Consider the following 21,561-nt stretch of genomic DNA (forward strand, 5'->3'; position numbering starts at 1 on the left):
GGGTGGTATACAGGACCCTTTCCAAAAAAGAACCATCTATAGCACATTCATGTACATTTTCCATCTGAAGAACGTTTCACGATGCAAAGAACACTTTCATCATGCAAAGGGTTCTTTGAGTGTTCATGGTTGTATATAAAACCATATCCTCTACTAAAGAACTCTTAGAGAACCATCTTTTTAAGAGGGTTAAACACATAAAACAGGTGATCGACTGGCAGAAGGCCTTTAAAAGCTGGATTAAGGATGTTTTGCCTATACCAAGCATGTCAAACTTGGTTCCTTCCAGGCCACAGCTCTGCAGAGCTCAGTGTTTTCCCTAGTCTACCCTTAGAAGTCAGTTCATGAAGGCCTTGCCAATTAGGAGTTGTATCAGGTGTGTTTAATGAGGCTGACCATTGACGTTTGTAGTGTTGTGACACGACAGGACTGGAGATTGACACGTGTGGTACCACTATAGAAAAGACTAAGAGATGTACAGAGAAAACGAGAGGAGGAACATTTATAGGCACATCTATAGTGACTACAAGGTGAAGTGTCCCAGCGTAGAATGAAAACTGTTTAAGAAACCCTCTAGTGCTGCAGTCACATGAGCAGTAAGGCTGATCTGAAAAGCATATGCTGGCAATGTTGATAAATTCTCCCTATGTTCTCTGGCAGTGATTGCCGAGAGGAGTCTGGAACAGGCCTGAAAGCCGAACACTAGCCGTGTGCTGACAGAGCCAGGCTGGCTGGCTGGCTGCTTAAAAAAACCCAATACTTCCCATTTCAGACAGAAATGCTCCAAGTTAAAGTCTAAAACACACGATTGTAAAACCAGGAAAGGAAAGAAAGGGAAGAAAAGAGAGAACAAGATAAATATAATAACACACGCAAACCATTTCAACGCTTTTCATTCTGGTTATTTAATCTGTTTCTTTTTTCTCCTCTCAATCTATTATTTAACCACTCCACAAATGTTCTGTTGAATTGTCGTCTGTCTCTCTCTCTCTCTCTCTCTCACTCTCTACCTTTGTCTCTCTCTTTAAGTCTTTCTCTCCCCTTGTTTCTTTATTTTCCTTTCTCCATGTTCATATCTCTCTCCCTCACTTCATCTCTCTTTCTCTCCTCCCCCTTGTCTCTCTCTCTCTCCCCTTGTCTCTTTTCAATGTTCCCCCTTTGTCTCTCTTTTTAACTTTTTTTTCTTTGTCTCTCTCTTTAACTCTCTTTCCCTTCTCTCTCTCTCTCTAATTCACTTTCTCTTTGTCTCTCTGTCTCTCTCTCCATCTCCCTCCCTTCATCTCTCTCTTTTTCTCCCTCTTATCTCTCTCTCTCTGTTTATCTCTCTCTCCCTTTGTATCTACATCTTTATCCCTCTTTCTATCTTTCTTTCCTCTATCTCTCTCTCTCTCTGGCTCAGAGGCAGCGCAGGTCTCGTGGAGGGATGTAGTCCTTAGAGAGGGTCTTTGGAGTGGACAGTTCTCTCACACGAGCGCTTGCAGTGGCCTTCTTTGCTCCTCTGGACACCTGAGAGTCAAAACAATATATATATGTATATATTTAATAACAACCAGAAGTTATGAAATGATAAATAATGTACTGTACTGTCTACTTACAATAATGCTTTTGTTGCATTATGTGCATATTACTTTTATTAGAACTACATTGTTGATGTTCCACAGCTTTCTCAGTCATTTTAGGATCAGTCTGGACTGGGGGTGCAGGGAATAATCAATTCTTAGATGCATCGTGATGCGGATGTGAATGATTCTGAATTGATTCACAAATGGTCAAAAATCGATTTTCTACATTTTTATTTATAACAATGTTGACGGAACGTAAGTGCAGCACATAACAAAAACACAACTGGATGAGTGAGAACTTCGACCGGCTCCCTCTGCATTAAGAGGAGACATTTTGTCCTTTAGCAAAAATCAAACCACCTTGGCAGCCACAACATTTAATGCCCAGTATGTCTCAGTATGTGCTGATGTCCTAATATAGACTAAAAAATATGAATGAAAACGCGGACTCACTTTGCTCTGCTTTAAGCTTTAGCTCAGCTATAGCCACTTTCCTCCCGTCTCCGCCAGGACACTCTTCCTCAGAAGTAGAGCAGCTTATTGTAAAATGTCTCTCAATGTTCGACTCTTTAAGAGGCTGAAGTCGCTTCTTATTCTCCAGCTTCTTGTTCGAATTTTTGGAACGGGAAAATTCGAAAGAGAAGTGACTTCATTTTCACAACTTTTTAGTGTTTGACAGTCTCTCGTTGCAGATTTAACGTACCAGGAAACCAACTAAGGTGCTGATAAATGCGAATGTCCATTCATCTCCAAATGTTCCTCTTCACTAAATCTCTCTCTTTGCCTTTTCCTTTGCTACTAGCCAGGAGAGACTGTGTTGCTAAGTGACCTGGAGTCTGTGCGCCAGTTCATTGAGAAACAGGGCTTTCGCTATGTTGCAGACGCCCCGTTTCGCTGATATTTTGCTGACACAGCAACCCCTGACTCTCTACAACATGATCAAATTCGGAGTTATAAAATCACTAAGGAAAATGGGCAGGACGGCTGTAACGTGCTGCATGGACATCCACTTGATCTTATTTCACCGTAACTGCGCATTTTATCACAGATGAGTGGCAGCAGCATCTAATGTGCTCCAAACATGCGCCGCGAATGAGAGCCTTCCAGTTCACTTACCACCTCACTTACATTTGGTCTATTAATAAAATATTTCGGAAGTAAATTCATTATGGCTCATTGCAAATACTTTGCTTTAAAAGTACCAAGTCATCACACAGTGAGAAAAAAGAAATCCTGCACAGAAAAAAAGATGCATCAATAATCGGAATTGGAATCGAATCAAATTGTGAGGCGCCAAGAGATTCCCACGCCTAGTCTGGACACATTTTACTTTATTTTTACATCTATGTAAATATTGAAACTGGGATTAGAATATTAGATTGTTAAAGTCAATGTGAATCACTGAAACATGATATTGGTTAATCATATTTTTCCCTGCCTGCTGGTGCATGGTCACATAATCAAAAATAGTTTAGAGGCAGGCAAAAGTCAGTACATTTTGATGGCAGATTACCGGAGAACCAGAATTACCTCTTTCTGCAGGTTGCCTAATGGCCTCCTGCTAGTGGAACTGAAATTGGCTTGGATTTGATTAATTAATACGATTTTCCAGCAACTCTGTTATCTGGTTTAGTAGGACACTGTTGGCTCTCTGTGTATGAAATGTTGCGTCTCTGTGTTGAGCTGCATGCAAGCAATGAAAGTTAAAGTGGGGTGCTCAGAACTCCCTGCAGTAAAAAATATGGTAACGCTTTACTGTAAGGTGCTGCTCATAAAGCTACATGACACCTACATAAGCTTGTCATGACAACTTACATAGCCCTACATAAGATTTTATAAATGTTTATTCCAAACGCATCATTTGCTATAAAGGTCAAATTTCGATCAAAGTCAGCTAAAGTAGCCTTTATGACAGATGATGCCTATTGTAATAAGCATTTACGAACAGTTATGTAGGGATATGTCAGTTGTCATGACAACCTTATGAAGGTGTCATGTAGCCTAACAAACAGCGATCTACAATAAAGTGTTACCAAAAAATGTTATGCCGTTCCACAAAGATGATTGTGCTGGAGAAAAACACAGCACAACTGCTGCTTTTTTTTAAAAAAGTGTTTTTAAATTCTGAACAACTAAAAAATAAATAATAAAAAAATAACATTTAAACACAATAAAACCCTTTTATCAATGGTGATCTGCTTCTATCAACACTATTTTCTAAAAAATACACATAGCTCAACTGAAAGACCTCCAAAAACAGGTGGAAATTGCATTTTATGGCTACCGTGAAAAAGGCTTGATATGACCAGGGACCATGGACTAAAGGTAAAAGGTCAGTTTTGATTTTAGCTTAACTTCAAATAGTTGTTAAACAGTTTTATACCTGTATTTGCAATGTAACTAGTTTTATATTATTGACAGGTGTATGATAAAAAACAAACACTTGCACACAAGCCATCTAGACAGAATGAACTAGGCCTTTGCACAGACATTCTTACAGGCCAGATGGGGCTCTCCGGCTTGCCGCGCTGGTAGAACAGGCTGCTCTCTCGGAGTTTGGGCAAACACAACTGCTCCAGTCTGGGGGTGGTCCGAGCTGTTTTTGAGGCATATGATACGTGTGTTTCTACTGTCTGGAAAACACACAAGCACACATGCAACACAGACACAAAAGAGAAACTCTTAGATTTGGAGTTCAGTGAATCATAGGATTTGTTCAGTTTGCTAGGGTTTTTTTTTATAATACTATATTACTAAAATATATAGGGTTATTCTATATAATACTATAATAATGTTTTAAATATTCCTATAATAGTTCTATATAGCACTATAATAGTGTTCTATATAGTGCTATAATAGTGTTCTATATAGTGCTATAACAGTGTTCTATATAGTGCTATAACAGTGTTCTATATAGTGCTATAACAGTGTTCTATATAGTGCTATAACAGTGTTCTATATAGCACTATAATAGTGTTCTATATGGTACTATAATGGTGTTCTACATGGTACAGTGACAGTGCTCTATATATTGCTATAATAGTGTTCTATATGGTACTATAATGGTGTTCTATATGGTACAGTGACAGTGTTCTATATAGCGCTATAATAGTGTTCTATATAGTGCTATAATGGTGTTCTATATAATGCTGTAATAATGTTCTATATAGTGCTATAATGGTGTTCTATATAATGCTGTAATAGTGATCTATATAGTGCTATAATAGTGTTCTATATAGTGCTATAATAGTGTTCTATATAGCACTATAATAGTGTTCTATATAGCACTATAATACAGTTCTATGTAGTGCAATCATAGTGTTCTCAATAGTGCTATTACAGCGTTCTATACAGTGCAATCATAGTGTTCTCAATAGTGCTATAGCAGTGTTCTATATAGTGCAATCATTGTGTTCTATATAGCGCTATAGTGTTCTGTATAGTGCAGTGATAGTGATCTATACAGTGTATAGTGTTTGATATAGTGCTATAACAGTGTTATATAAAGCACAATCACAGTGTTCTATTTAGTGTTATAATAGTAATAAGCGACCGTTTCTGTTCTCTATAACAGTGTTTTCTACAGTGCTCCTGATTTGAGGCTAAAATAATCAAGGCATGTTCACATTAATGACAGATGTGGATGACTTTACAAACACAAATGTGAACCGTCACTTGAAAAAACTGGAGCTGAGCAATAAGGCCTGTAATGTGCGCATTGTTATTACAATGTTCCTAATGTCCCTACAATAGGAGGCTTGTTTTACCCAAGCAGAGGTGGCACCAGGTGGTAGCTCAGGGTAACTACAGTCACACCTGGAACACCTACAGCCACTCCTAGCAATGATAGCCTTAGGCAATCACAGCATTCTGACTAGACAGCTTCTGCCTGTTAGCATTGTTTTTAGATGAGCTTACTGGAAACTGTAAGCACAGTATGTCATTAGTCGATCAGCCAAGACATGTTTGATGTCTGAAGTTTGTTTCTTTGGTTTTGCACTAGAGCAAATATAACTAAAAAGTGATGGAAGTTTATAATAAGAACTGGTAACAAACTATTTTAAAGTTCCAAATTTAACCAGGTAAGAAACAGGATGATAAGTTCCAAGGCAGGCTAATGAAATTATACTGTAACACCCAACAGGTGAAGTGACAGGGGACTATTATTTTTCTATGTAATGCTCCTGATTTACTTGTTTACAAAATAATAAATATCTGTTCACATTAATGTAATGTAATGGTATTTAACAGGAATGTATATGGTACAAACTCAAAAGTGCTGTATAAAACCAGTCAAATGAGTGAGTAATCAGACTAATCAGTCTAATTAAACCAAACTGACATACCCAACATATGCTGGCTATTAAATTCAGAAATAACATTGTAAAAATTCATAATTGGATAATCATTTTGAGTTACAAGGTGGTAAAGGTACAAATAAACTCCCACTACACTTCCCTGTAATGTCATGTGTTTAAGCAGGAAAGTCAATCAGAAAAATCTCTAAGCATCGGGTTGTTAACAGCTATATTCATATAGTCATATATGACTATACGTGAAAATAATAATGATAACGTCCTTTATAAAGAATACACTTCTGAATATTTTAACACACAACTGCTGTTTATTTGCTGAATTTAACATATTGGATGAATGTAAAACTGTGCAAAAGTAATGGCATATATAATGTTTTACGTCCCGCCCAACCCCTCCATATGTTAAAATCAGCAGATAAATAGAAACTGTGCACTAGAATTGAAAAATGTCATATATTATTTCCCTTTTAAAGAACTTATTTTCACTCAGAAAATGAACAAACTGTAGAATTTGACTGAGAGTGTTTAGATGTTTGCATACAAATGTATATGGCCTTAAAAACCAAAAAAAAATGAAACTAAATCTAGGCAGTGAAAAAAATAGCAATGATTCTTACTATTGTTTTACTTACCATTTCCTTTTTTTCTGATTTTCTTTTACTACTTAAGCATGTGACATTTGATGTGAATAAGTTTGTTCTTTCCATCATTTCACTCCAAATAATTACCCAATTATGTGAATTTATGGCCTTTATCTGCTTAAAAGCTAGAATGTGTTAAGTATTTCAGTTTCATTTAAAAAAAAAAGCTGCAATGGCAAACTTGGACTGTTAAAGCTGGACCTTCAGTTTGGGCCATAAATGAGAAAAGTAGATCAAAAAGAAAGAAAAAACACCCCTACGATAAAGCTAATCTCTGCCGGCCCCCACGGTAGTATGTTAGTGCAGTTAGCTGAGCTAACATCAATTCACAGGACTAGTTATTGGCTCTTCTAGATTAAAGACAGACATTTGAAAACATTTAAAACACATTTCCTGTTTTATGTGAGCTTGTAAAAGAGATGTTAACACATATTAGGTGTAGGTTAGGCTACCACTCACATTCACAGTCAGTGAGGTATCTAGAACTTCTTCTTTTCCCCCCACAAAATTGGTCCCACTTCCAAACAAAACACAACTATTTAATTCCATTATGACTTCTTAATTATTTTAGTTGCTGTTAATTATTTAGTCTGGCATGTTAGGCCTCCAGTTCAACTCCTGAAGGCCTTACAAATGGGAGAACTAGCTAGGCTGTATCTATTTAGATACCACTCGAAAAAAAAATCCTAATTGAAAAACTTCTCTGAAACTTAGAAGGCCCAAAGGTTCCCCTCTGTTAGACTGCCTGGTTTACCTAAAATAAGAGCTTTGGAGTTAATTCCACTCATTAACCCATTAAATACTGAGAATCTGTCAGCCATTTCAGCATATTAGTTATACTGCCTTAGAACTTATCACATTAGCCAGAATAATTATCAACTATGTTGGTGCTTGTACCTCTCATTTACCTAATTTATACCTAGAACCTAAGGGACTGTAAACAAATTGCATTTTGTAAAGGGGCAATTCCAGTTTTAAAAATATCTGCATAATTAAATTAAGTAAAAAGTGATTCTGAGTGGTTTGGTGTGAAATGCTCCATTCTACAGAAACCTGGTGATAGGAACCAGACATCTGAAGAGCGTAATGCCTCTCACAGAAGTTATTTGGCTAGATGCACATAGAGCACTGTAAAGCAATACAGTACCCAAAGAAAACCCAGTTTTTCTCATTATTCTACTATTTTCAACATTACATATAATATCCAGGAGACATCTGAACGTTCACTGGTCTTTTGGGCAGTAAATAAAATGGCTATATTTGCAACTTCCACTGAAAAGAAAATTAAGTTGGTTAATTTCTATACAGTGAATCACACCAAATCACTCACAGAATGACTTTGTTTCCATCTCAACAACTGAATTATGCTTAAATTTTGAAAAAAAAAGTGGACATTCATCTTTAAGTAAGTTTTTAGGGGTTGTCAGGCGTCTGTGAGTCTGACCTGGCGGTTGCTCCTGAAGTCGGGGTGCGTAGTTTTGGGGCGGGCGAGTTGGAGGACACGTGGAGAGACGACAGGGTTCTGCACCACAGGGCTGATGTGCCACACAGGGCAACTGTACTCACACCACAATGTATGAGGAGGGCTGGACACACAAACACAATGGAAGGTTACAGTTAAATCTGAATGGACAAATATAGATCAGCAAAAATAGATCAGTAGATCTTGGTGCACCAATGTAAAAGTGGAAATATAATTGCTTTGATTTTGGTGCATTAGAACTGCTGGAGTTTAGAGTTTAGATGTGGGCTTCCAAATGGTGAAACTGTCTAAGTGGGAGAGTGCAAGCTTGATCCCAGTGATGCCACAGCCATGCATGTCTAGGAGCCCAAAACAACATATTTTGGAGGGCCCTCCTTCTCCCCATCACTGAGCACAATGCTAGCTAACTCTATTAGCTGATATAACAGAAGTGGCTGTTAGTGTTCTCCTCCAAGCGTGATGAGCTGTCCAATGATGTTGCGTTAGTGGCCAGTTTAAATTGCTATGCTACCAAGCTGAACTTTGTTGTTGTAACTAGGGCTGCATGATATGGGCATAAAATGATCATGTTTGATCTCCATCCATCCATCCATCCATTTTCTAAGCCGCTTCTCCGTCAGGATCTCATGATTCACAATTTGAAAAGTAATAAATAATTATTGGAATAGTTTGGACTGTATGTGCTGCAAGTACAGACTTTCTTCTTTAGAAACCTAACTAATTGTAATGGCTGGGAGCGTTGAGGTGGACGCATGTGCAGAGACAAGTGAGATTTATTAAGTGCAAATACAAAATCAGGGTCAGAACAGTCCAGGTTCAGGGAACCAATACATAGAGCAGAAGGGCCAGACATGACAAAAAAAGAACACAGAACTCCAAACAGGCCAGAAATAAACAAAACTTCTTCAAACGAAACATACACTTCGAACACAAACCTTACAACAAACATACATCCAAACAACAATTCAAAGACCTGCTACCAGACAGGGGAAAACACAGGGCTTAAATACATGAGGGTAAACGAGGGACAGGTGGAAACACAGGTGGAGACAATCAGGGGTGGAGTCACGAAACAAGAGGGCAGGACTGAAAACCAAAACTAAGCACATGGACAGGACTAAAAGGTAAACAAAAGGACATGAAGAGACTGCGAGGGGCCAATCGGGACACTAATCTCTAAGCAAAGAGCAAAAATACCAAATAACAAAAGTACTAAAACAGAAATGCCAATGCCCTGATAGCAGGGCATAATGAGGATGATGGGTCACTTGTGGCCCACTGATGGCAAAGCTGGCGCTCCATTAGCGTTTTGCTCAGCGTTTTCTGGGCAGTTCACCAATGTTTAAGAAGAATATTAAACATTATCATCGGTCATTTTTCACTCACAGTCCAATTTACTTATTTTTCCCTCCTTCTTTTATTTATACTTTGTAAATTAGTGTAGAAAACCATGTTAATTTTCTTTATTATTCTTTCATTTTCTTTAAATACATTTTATATTTTCATTATTTGATATTTTTTTCTCTCTCAGATGTTTGTTAATATTTGTCTTGTGTGCATTTAAAAACTGTTCAAGAAGATGAAAAACTAGATACAGCTTGTATATAGGACGATAATTTAGATGGTCCAAGGGTGGACCAGAAGTGGCAAACAGTCCAGACCTTATCATGGGGTGCCGACCTTATCAAGCCAGCGGAACGATATGTGTTCGCTCTCTGGGTAGTTATTGAGTCCCTCAATGACAGCTAAGAATTAGACATATCATAGAACACATAGGACTCTGACTCCAACTGAGTCTCTCAACTTTACGCTGTCAGATATCTTCTAAGTGGTTAGCTAGAACCAAGCAGGTGGTGTGTGGAATGTTTGGCCTGCTCACCGAGCTATCGTTAGCTTAGCCAAAACACTACAGCCCCGAACAACACACAACAGGTTCCATTTCAGGTTTCTGTCACTCCAACACCAGCCACTCAACCTTTGCTCTCTCAGACATCACTTTATCATCTACATGTGCGTCAGCAGAGCAATTAGTCAGAATGAAGCCTGCACTGTGGTGAATGGCACTGTTTGGGTCTTTAGCATGCTTGCTAAGCTAATGTTAATATCCAGACACCACAGAGCAGATTTAATTTCACCCTTCAGTCTCTTCTGCACAAGTTGCTCAACTTCACTCTCTCAGATTTGAATGATTATCATCTAAACTTGTGTCTGTGCTTTAGTCAGCCAGAATCAAACATGTTCTGTGGTGATCAGAGCTGTAAACATGCTATTTAAGATAATGCTAACCTTGCTCTTAGCTTGCAGCACTGTTTAGCGTTTAGCAATTGTTAGATGATGGTCTGTCATTTATTGAACATTGTATGCTGGTTTTGAAATGCTGCAGGACAAGAAGGAACAAAAGCGACAGGAATGCTTTTATGTAAGGGGGCTTTTGTGTGCTTTTTCTTTAGTCTTTTAGAAAATTACTCTTCTCATGCTAATTTGATCAGTTCTGTTATTGCAACCACTGGCAATGTGTTTATTGCAGAAACTCTTTCCATGATAATGATAAAAATATGATTTATTGTGTAGCCCATCCCAGATAGGTAGCATATATTGGTCTGCTGACTAAAATGTTGGCACCCCACTGCCTGTATGCCACTGCTGGTCCACCCTCGGAGCCCCCAGCTTGTACTGCATACAAGCTGTAACTAGATTTGAATCTCTTCAAGCTGATTTTAAAAGCACAGAGAATTGGATTTTGAAAAATAAACTTAGACAAATTTTACAAACAGGTGAGAGAAAAAAATAATGACTAGGCCTGATACAAAATGATTTTATAGAAAATGTTGCTGTTGCTAGATTAAAATGATTAACTAAACTAATTTACAAAGTATAAGCAAAGAAAGGAATGTAAGAAAAAAAATGGACTGTAAGTGGAAAATGAGTGATGATGAGTGGAATTTTGTCTATTACTCTGCTTAACGACCGGTGGGCCGCCCAGAAAACATTGAACAAAATGCCAGCGGACTGCCAGCTTTGCCATCAACGGTCCAACAGTGGCCTACTATCTTCTTGCTATCTGGGTTGTTGTAATTAATCAACACTTGGCAGTTTGGTAATGAATTTTCCACCATGCTAATATCAGCTTGACATTCCTCTTCCTGGGGAAACTGCACTCTCCCTGGAGATTCTCTTCTAAAAATGTTTTTCGGCTTAACCTGTGTGCAGCAAACTGGCCCTAGGAATCCGATCCGTATTTAGAATGACTACCCTGAAAACACAGCACACTCAAAGGAGCACACTCAGCTGCATATGGCCTGAAACAAATCTAGAGACCTAGAAATATCTGCTGCCTGCAGCCCATGTGTTTTCAACTAAAAGATATTACATAATGGAAAACCATAGAGCCACAGATCAGAGAAATACCATTCGGCGGCTACTGCAGATGTTCGGCACAGATTACTCGACACATAGCAGCTTACATGAAGGCCGAACTGGTTCAGGTGCTAGAATGTTCAAATAATCAAACACTATATTGTTTAGATTTCTGTATACTGTACATTCAGGCTGCAGTGTATTATTGTATCCTAGATGGTAGATGAAAGTCTGAAAGCACCTAAATTGCGATCCCAAGCAATATGGTTACTAGTGTCATGCAATGTTTTGAAAGATAAAGAACACTGAACAATTAAAACTGCCTAACACCTCATTAAGGGACATACTTTGCATACAGGATAATTAAACCCAGCACATAATGCTATCAAGCTAGCAGGATAAAGGCCAGCAATATCCTTAGACAGTGTTATGTTAGCTAACAGATGCTTTTAAAACTAGTCTAAAACAAAGTTGGGCAAAATGATTTGATGGTTCGTGTTTATTTGGTGCAATGTACAACAGCGGCTGAATAGAACTTCTATTCACCAGGAGGAGCACCAGGTTTGTGTCAGTTTATACTTAAGTTTGGACATAAAGTCTTTACTAAGTCCTAAGTTAACACTATTTACTTTCAAACTATCTTTTTACCAAATTGCACCACCCATAATTGCACCACCCATAATTCGTGTCTTAACTAGTAACAACTAATGTGTACATCGCTTTAACATATACGATAGCATGTTCAGAACCAATCAGTAAACCTGGTGCCATGGAAATGTGACGGCAGTTGGCATTGACTTTTCCACAGAAAAAATATCTTTATATATATATATATATATATATATATATATATATATATATATATATATATATATATACATATACATATATACATCTCAAGTTTTTTTCAGTTTTTGGCATTATTTTAAATTGCCTGTTGCCCCTTACAATGTGCCTAAATTTCATGATGGACCAAAAGAGACAAGAGATTTTCTTCCAACACCTGTTTACTCATAAACGTTTCCCGTAGACAACCATATATTAACATTTTTAAGCAATAGTTTCTGGCTAACCAACACAATATCAGTTTCAGTTTAGACGTTTGGGCAGCAGCTGAGCTTGTTTTTTGTGTTTCTATCTGGTTTCTGATGGTTTTCCCAAAACTTACACTTGCTGATGGGAAGGAGTAAATGTTTAGTAACTAGTAAGCTCAACGTTAAAATTAGTGTGTGTGGTTCAACTTCTTTGAATTTAGTAAAGCATAAACCTCAACTTCAGAAACACAACTAGCCTACATTTAAACTTATGCACATCTGATGCAACTGACCACAGGCCATTTATTTTGAGTCCTCCACTTGACAGCCATCCTAATTACTGCGTCATTTATTCTGAGGCCTCCCTCTGACTGTGCACTCAGAAATTGTAATTGCTCTGTTGCTTTTAATCCGTGTTCTTTTATTGATATTACTTAACAAATGCATGTAGGTCTGTGTAAGTCAGTTACCAGTTGTGCAATTTCAATTAAATTATGTGAGCTGTCAGATTTATATCATAAGCGTTTGTTTGCACAATCTAATCTTGTTGAATAAAACTCAACATCTTTCCCGTTCGGCTCTTGACATCATCTATTCACACGCTGTTTTACTCACCCTGTTTGTTGTCTTTCCCTCTGCCCTACGTGTTTGTCTTTTTTATACTTCCCGGTTAACTGCCTGGCCACAATGTTACACTGTCCATGCAAGTTACCGTGTAATGTACTGCTGAACATAATTCCATAGCAACTCAGTAGCACAGGAATAACAATGAAATTACACAGATCAAACTTAAACAAATGAAATGTATGTTCTTTTTTTACTTCAATTAGTATAACATAACCATATCTGAATGAATATTGGTGTAATACATAAGTCTAGTTACTTAGAAATCAGTTGTGTGTGATTCACTTGAATTGAGTACATATCACTCAAGTGAGCATCTATATGAAAATTGCACGTATCATTTTTGAGTAATATCTAAACATCATCAATACAGGTAATTAGAAATGACTCAGTTCACTTTAGTGTGGTTTACTTGAATTTATTTATTAAGCACATTTACATTTTTTAAGCATGACTGGTGCTAATCACTGTGATGTTGTTCTGAGACCTCCTCCTGATTGGTCATAATCACTGTGTCATTTGTTTGGAGACCTCCCCTTAACTGTGATTGGTCATAATCAAGATGATATTTGTTTGGAGACCTCCCCTTGACTCCTTGACTGTGATTAGTCATAATCAAGATGGTATTTGTTTGGAGACCTCACCTTGACTCTGATTCGTCATAATCAAGGCGTCATTAGTTCAGAGACCTCTCCTTGACTGTGATTGGTCATAATCAAGGTGTCATTTGTTCCAAGTCCTCTCATTGACTTTGATTGGTCATAATCAATGCGTAATTTGTTTTGAGAGCTCTCCTTGACTTTGATTGGTCATAATCAAGGCGTCATTTGTTCAGAGTCCTCTCATTGACTTTGATTGGTCATAATCAAGGCGTCATTTGTTTTGAGACCTCTCCTTGACTTTGATTGATCATAATCAAGGCGTCATTTGTTCAGAGACCTCTCCTTGATTTTGATTGGTCATAATCGAGGCGTACTTTGTTCAAAGACCTCTTCCTTGACTTTGATTGGTCATAATCAAGGCGTAATTTGTTTTGAGACCTCTCCTTGACTTTGATTGGTCATAATCAAGGCGTCATTTGTTCAGAGTCCTCTCATTGACTGTGATTGGTCATAATCAAGGCGTAATTTGTTTTGAGACCTCTCCTTGACTGCAATTGGTCATAATCAAGGCGTCATTTGTTCAGAGTCCTCTCATTGACTGTGATTGGTCATAATCAAGGCGTAATTTGTTCAGAGACCTCTCCTTGACTTTGATTGGTCATAATCAAGGCGTCATTTGTTCAGAGTCCTCTCATTGACTGTGATTGGTCATAATCAAGGCATAATTTGTTTTGAGACCTCTCCTTGACTTTGATTGGTCATAATCAAGGCGTACTTTGTTCAAAGACCTCTCATTGACTGTGATTGGTCATAATCAAGGCGTAATTTGTTTTGAGACCTCTCCTTGACTGCAATTGGTCATAATCAAGGCGTCATTTGCTCAGAGTCCTCTCATTGACTGTGATTGGTCATAATCAAGGCGTAATTTGTTTTGAGACCTCTCCTTGACTTTGATTGGTAATAATCAAGGTGTAATTTGTTTTGAGACCTCTCCTTGACTTTGATTGGTCATAATCAAGGCGTCATTTGTTCAGAGTCCTCTCATTGACTTTGACTGGTCATAATCAAGGCGTCATTTGCTCAAAATCCTCTCCTTGACCTTGATTGGTCACAATCAAGGTGTCATTTGTTCAAAATCCTGTGATTGTGCAATAAATAAAATAAATAAAATAAATAAATAAATAAATGTGTTCAAGCTAATAAAAACTAGGTGTTCAGATGAAATATTTCTATCTTTCTCCAACTTCACTGCCAAGTCCCATCTGCTAAATATTTATAATTTTTAATTTGGTATAATTTTGTTATTATGCACCATGATATTTCCCCTGTGTATTGATATTGAAGTTAAAATTCTGGCATTGTGGTAATGGTAATATAAAGTTTATGAAACAATCTTCCATAGACTTCCATGGCCATTAATAAGCAACCCAGTGAGTCTAAGTCATACAAAGAGACCTTTTGTCTCAAAACATTCCTCCTTCTCTTTTTTTGCCTTCCCTCCCTCCATCACTCTTGCTCCCTCTTGCCTTTATTCTCTTCTCCCTCTCTCTTTCTACTGAAATAACAGATGTCAAAATATTGGCTTCCTCCTCTGACTCTAATTTTAGTTGCTGGGGCCAGCTGGGGTTTCTCACGAAACCGTTAAGCCTTAAAGCTTGTTTCGCGTTCCTCTATATTCCACCAGCCTAGTGAGATTTCCAATGCAACGTCTTACCTCACTTCCTGGGAGCTCCTGGTACGGGCCTTGGGGGTTGCAAGGCGGACAGCCTGCTCGTATTGTGCCTCGCGAGAGGAAGGGTGGGTGGTCTTCGTCGACCCTCTTTCCTCCTCCCTTTTCCTACAGGAAGGCAAGAGAAAGGATGTTTCAAGCCGGAGACAAAATCCGCCTTTTCAAACACTAACAACAGGAAGAGCAAGAGTGGGTAAACAGAGGGACAACGTGTGGAAAACTCTGTTTACACTGAGAGGGCACATATTTCTTTTAATAAGGTTGATCTGATGGATTCTCTGGGGCAAGAAGTGGTTTTGACAGACCACATAAGTGTGAAGGGCCTTGACCAGCCAAATCCAGTTTCCTCATTAACTCATTAGGGTTTACAGCTGTGTGCATAACCCACATAACTTGGAGGAGAACCAGTATTCATGGGCTTCTTTAGACAAGCTGTGGCACCGGTGGTGGAAACCAATACCACAGGTTTCAGAGTACAGTCTCTCCTCCAACCTCGCCAATAAATATTGCTTTATTGGTCTCAACGAAGTTGATTTTTCCCCTCCATAGCTGGGTTTTCCATTCATTTGAAAACAGAAGCATTACAGAACACACATTTAACCGTGTTATGTCAAAATATATGCCACAGATTTTGAGAGGACATGTAAACAAATTACATATCATGCACAGGGGGGATTATTTTTCACAATACACTTTCAGAACTGATACAATTTTTGATTCTCAAGTTAATTTGAGACCATTTTATGCATTAAAAATGTCTCAATTCCCTAATTATATAACACATAGATGAGTTTGAGTAAAACTTAAAATGTGTAAGGGAAAACAAAAGATGGTGAAGTCACAAGTTTGAGTGCGAAATAGTGATCTTAGTAGTGCAGCTGAGTTTTAAATAATACAAAAATCTGGAACTGCCTAATATATCCCTTAGACAGCATGTGTAGTTCTGGTTCTACAATACAATAGTGCTTGTAAATTACAGTGTTGGGCGATTTAAAGTGCCTGTTGAAGGATATTTTGTATAAATAAGGCATTAAGCCATGAGAAGCCATGTGTCATGTCATTTTACCATAGGTAAGTGGATTTCATAACCCATATCAAACAATAACACATGATTTTTTTATGGTTTATTGCTTTATTGAAATGTGTTTCAAACATTTTATCAGTTTGACAGGATAGAGACGTATTTAACAAGCCAAATGCTAGTCACCAGTAGCCATGCCAAGACTGTAATCATAGTCACTTGGATTTTCACCAGAGACTTTGCGGAGAGGAGAATTACCACTCTGTAATATCTACTGTGTTTCTCAAACACTAGAGGGCGCTCCCGAGCGAGTCCAAAATGCTTGGGTTAAGATGGAGCAAAATCTTAGTTTATTATAAATGCTTAAACATTTTTAATGTAAAGGAATACATTCATTTCATGAACACTTAACATCGCGGTTATATTTTTAAGAGCTTTTAAACTCGAGTTATAAAAGTTTATACATTCATGACATCAGTGAGCACAAATGGCCAATGAGCTGCTGTGCTCACTAACCAATCAACAGCGTTTTCCTTGCTTTTTCAGTGAAATACATCCTTCTACTTTTTAAAATTAAAGGAAGGTTCTGGGCGAGTGATTAGAAACTATTTTAACCTTATATTTTTAGCTGTTGAGCTTCATTCACCCCATTCAGTGAGGACTTGCTCGTGGGCGCCCTCTGGTGTTTTGCAGTGCTGTTTTTGATTTAACAGGGGAAATATGAAAGCCAGGCTCTTCATAAACTGTCTCTGGTTTGTACCTCCCGCTCAGTCAAGCACTAGTCCCTGACTAGTCAATAGCGCCCACTAGTGGATATATTAGTGAGCAAGTGTATAAAGTCTATTACTCAATTAGAGCACAGACACCAATACGCAACATTACATCAACAGAAGTGTTTTGTGTTCAACATCCATCTAGACACCGCACATGTCCTCAAAGTCTCAAAGTCTGTTTCTTGTAGCGGAAAGACGCGAAGGTGAAGTAACTGAGGTGTTTCCTGGTTTGGTCCTGGTAAAAAAAAAAGGCTGTGATCTCACAGTCTTGGTTGAACTATGTAGGTAACACAGGTTTACTGTAGATTTTTGTTTTCTGAGACTAGCAAGGCAGTGACATATAAGACTTGCAGGCCAAAATCAAATACAAAAAGGTAACTTTAAGCCAAAATCTAGACCACCATTCATTTATTTCATTTCCAGTTTAAGCGGCCACTAAAAAGAAGATATTCATTTTTCATGAGATATTTCTGAGGAGATTACACAAGATAAGCCACTTGCACATCAAACTAAGAAGCTGCCGATGGTCTCAGAACAATGAGCCGACCACCCCAGACCAGTCCAGGCCTCAAAAGCATTGAATGTGTTGCAACCAACTTCTAAGACTGAACTTTTGAGGTGTGGAAAAACATCCCTGCAGATATCTGAAAAGCATGAAAGCTCTAATAAGGTAAAGGGTGGACAGAAATACTGAAAATAAATGATATATAATTTAGTTGTTGTGATTTCTGGGTAGTTTTCTGTTAAATATGTTTTATGTACTGTACATAATAACCTAAACAACTTAAGCCATTAGTGACAACTCCTACCTAAGCAGCTCTTGATAGAATGAAGAAAAGTCTTTTTTGTGTAGGGCCAAAGCTTCAATCCTCTGAGTCGGAACGGCGTGCAATGCCGCCAAGGACAGCGGCCATATTGACTCCTGGTTCCCCCAGGTCAGCTTTGTACTGCAGGAATGGATACGGACACAAATACACACACATAAGAAAGAACACAACACATTTGGAGGACATAACATCACAGGATGACCACTTTTGTATCAACAGCTGTGTCATGTCAGCCTAAAGCCAGCAAGTAATGTACTGCAATGGTGGATATATGTAAATGAGCGTGACATCACTGAAACAAAGTTGTTTTTGCAGCTTAGTTTCCCCATCCGAACCACACAGACTGGGGATTGAATGGTGTTTTGAAACTTTAATAATGTTTACATAAAAAAGAGAAGGAAAATTCAGTTTTGCTTGATATTGACCATTGAAGTGTTATGTTGCTTGGCAACCATAGCTACAAATGACATTGCATGGTGAAAGAATCATTTATTGCAATTATTTTTTATATTAAATTAAAAACGTTATTTAACATTTGTGTATTTTATCATATTCTATCATAGTCATTATTTTATAGAAGCTTGCATTGTGCCAATACCTTTTAACTATGGAAAGATCCGTGTAACACACAGGATCTTCCAGGCCTTCGGAGAAGCTCTAATGATATCTGTGAAATAAAACATTACATTCCTGGAATTTAACCCCCCGCGACCCTGACGGAGAAGCGGCTTGGAAAATGAATGGATGGATGGATTCCTGGAATTTGTTAATAATTCTACTGAAGAGAAACAGGCTTGTATTTAAAGTCTGCATTGCAGTAGCATTAAAGTATTACACTCATTTCACTGTCAAGTTTTCTACATTTTTAAAATCCTAAGAAAATCAGCCAATCAGGAATTGTTATTCTCTGTGGTTTGTAGGCACATATAGCCAAGCGAGCTCTCCTATTGGTTAGGACTTCAAGAGCTGAAGAGAGGCCCATTTAAGCTCTGCATTGCAGTAGCATTACAGTACTACTCTGGTTTAACTGTAAAGTTTTCCAAGGAAACAAGTGTTACATTTTTAAAACACTAAGGAGACAATTGAAAAAACAGTTATTGTTATTCTCTGTGGTATCTAGGCACATATAGCTAAGCGAGTTCTCCTATTGGTTAGGACTTCAAGAGCTGAAGAGAAGTCCTAATGAGTTAGATTCACTATCAGCATAATCACAAAGTGACAGAGGAATCAAACAAGCACATTTTGATTTTGTGAGGGGAACAATGTCACTCTAAGCCCGCCAGACGTTCTAGATCTGTTACTGACTCAGCAGCAGCCTAATCAGTGGTGTGTTAGAAATGGAAACCAGCGGTGGCAGCTCTGTACCACAGCTCTCTACTGAAAGAGTCATTGTGAAACCAATAGAAGGTAAAATATATGCCAACATATCTGTCACAAGCTTCAAGCAAAACATGTAACATCTTTAACAAGCTTCAAATATCCGTTAATCTAGAACCACCTGTTGCTTCAGCCTCGCCAGAAACTGTTCAGGCAAATTACCGTTAGGGTAGTGCTAACAAACTACTACAATTCTTTAGCAACACTAGCAAAAGTAGATATTATCATTGAGGTGTTTTATCCTCATGTTTTGACCGTGTTTTGACATTTATGGCCCGAATTGAAGACCTAACTGGGCTCTGATTGGCTGTGCTCATGACTGCCTCACAACAACTGAATTGTATATTATTGCACAGTGGCACGGAAACGCCCTTGTGCTGTTAATGGAATAATCTTCTCTAATGCTGATTGCACGGAGCACTGAGTGTACTGATAAAGTAAGAACCCATTTTTTGCTTAAACTGAAGGGTTTACAACTTACGAAAGTCTTAGGCACCCAAGACATATTTTCAAAATCTATTTATTTGTGTAGTTTGTGTTTATTTGCTGAGAAAAGTATATAAACAAAATGTATAATGATTATATATATGTATAGAATCTATAGACAAGCCCAACATGTATAAGATAAATCTATAAACCAGCCTAACATGTATAGAAAAAAGACTTACCCAGGTGTGGTGGCCCATATGGCTTTAGATTCCTTGTGCTGAGCAAGTTGCAGAATTCTACAGGTGATTGTAAACACATTTATAAATATACATAACACATCATTTCTAAATACACATCAAAGTGCAAGTGCTGAGAAATGTTTATGCATGTTACCTCGTAGATGCTCTAAACTCCCCTAACAATGTAAAGAAGTAATGGCAATGAACTCAAAAGCAATTTTGCCAAAAAATATTTAGTACAACACGCATATACAAATATATATGATGGAGTTACTACCTGTTATTACCATTGCGCACAGGTGGAGACACCCCAGGTGGCGGGATCCTGAAGCAGAACTCTGCTTATGTCACAGGTTTCCACAGTAGCTGTTGCCTCAGCAACAAGTGTCACATGACTCCTTTTAGGAACACAGCTAAGCCAGCAGGCCGGCCTAACCTTAATCCAATCCGTCCATCTAAACACTGGAATCTGATCTTTGCGGTCAGAGAACAATGACCACAACATCAGTAAGTGCATTTTAAATCAGGCTGAAAGATCATTTACAGAAAAAACAGCAATCAGGTGGATAATAAGGCCAAAATAGGTGTAATTTTCCTGACAGACCATATGCATCACAATACTTTGAAAGTCTAGCTTTACAAACAAGTTGGAAGTGTTTGAAAAGGAACAGGAAGAAAAATAAACCAGTAAAAGAAAATGAATAAAATAATGGAAGTTGCTGCTTGCTGGTTGTTGCTGTTGTCGACAGGCTCTCTATAAATGATCAGGTTCTAAAAGTTCTGTCGAAACCTATTAAACACTTATCACTGGAAGAAAACCTCCTATCTCCAAAATGGTCACTTTACAGGAGAAGGAAATAACCTGCTTTACTTATAATGGAAGTCAATGGAATCTGACTTTTTTCCGAGTCATTCTGGGTTGTTTCTTTAAGTCCATTCATCATAAAATTGACATACAATGTAAAGGGTAACAGGTACTTTCAAATTATGTCAAAAAATGAAAAACGTCAAAAATGGAGGTACGAGATTTTCTTCTGACACCGTTATAATATAAAAGTGCACTGTTATGTAATTGAACCACATGGTGACAAATTAAGCTGTGAGAATGAGATCCATATGCATGGCAATGACTTATTAAAATGTAAGAATAAGATGATTAAGTCATGGCAAGACTTATAGTGTAAAAACGAGGTAATTAAGTTGTGGCCATGATTAAGTGAGGTGTGGAAATGAAATAATTAAGATGCAACCATGACTTAGTAAGACATTAAAACAAGATAATTTAGTCATGGCCACATTTAGTAAGGTGTAGGAACAAGATAATTATCTCATAGACATGGCTTGGCAAAGCCAAAGTCACAGCCATGAATTAGTAAAGTATGGGAATGAGATAATTAAGTTGTAGACATGACTTAATAATATGTGGGAAAATATAATTAAGCAGTGGCCATGACTAAGTAATGTGTGGGAATGAGATAATTAAGTTGTAAACATGACTTAGTAAGCAGTGGGAACTAGATAATTAAGTTGTACACAGTTAATAATGT

At 37.9% G+C, this 21,561-nt stretch overlaps 1 protein-coding gene across 1 annotated transcript; it reads right to left on the reverse strand.

Annotated features, from left to right (window-relative positions):
* Positions 1-1,280: 1,280 nt before the first annotated feature.
* On the reverse strand, positions 1,281-21,159 carry LOC108434522 (theg spermatid protein like). The gene is made up of 8 exons (XM_017709721.2): positions 20,292-21,159; positions 20,169-20,190; positions 20,015-20,071; positions 17,952-18,089; positions 15,334-15,456; positions 7,964-8,105; positions 4,061-4,195; positions 1,281-1,506 (listed from the first exon to the last, which is right to left on the reverse strand). Exons 1-8 carry the CDS (start codon positions 20,302-20,304, stop codon positions 1,396-1,398), a joined length of 741 nt encoding a protein of 246 aa, XP_017565210.1. The 5' UTR covers positions 20,305-21,159; the 3' UTR covers positions 1,281-1,395.
* Positions 21,160-21,561: the final 402 nt, after the last annotated feature.

The sequence above is a fragment of the Pygocentrus nattereri genome, chromosome 14, assembly GCF_015220715.1.
Source record: "Pygocentrus nattereri isolate fPygNat1 chromosome 14, fPygNat1.pri, whole genome shotgun sequence".
NCBI classification, from domain to species: Eukaryota; Metazoa; Chordata; class Actinopteri; order Characiformes; family Serrasalmidae; genus Pygocentrus; species Pygocentrus nattereri.

Coding starts and splice junctions, on each gene's coding strand:
- LOC108434522 (XM_017709721.2), bottom strand. Junction 15,457..17,951: donor TTCTATCAAGAGCTGCTTAG/GTAGGAGTTGTC, acceptor GCCTTCCTGTAG/GAAAAGGGAGGAGGAAAGAG. Junction 1,507..4,060: donor CGGAGAGCCCCATCTGGCCT/GTAAGAATGTCT, acceptor TTTGACTCTCAG/GTGTCCAGAGGAGCAAAGAA.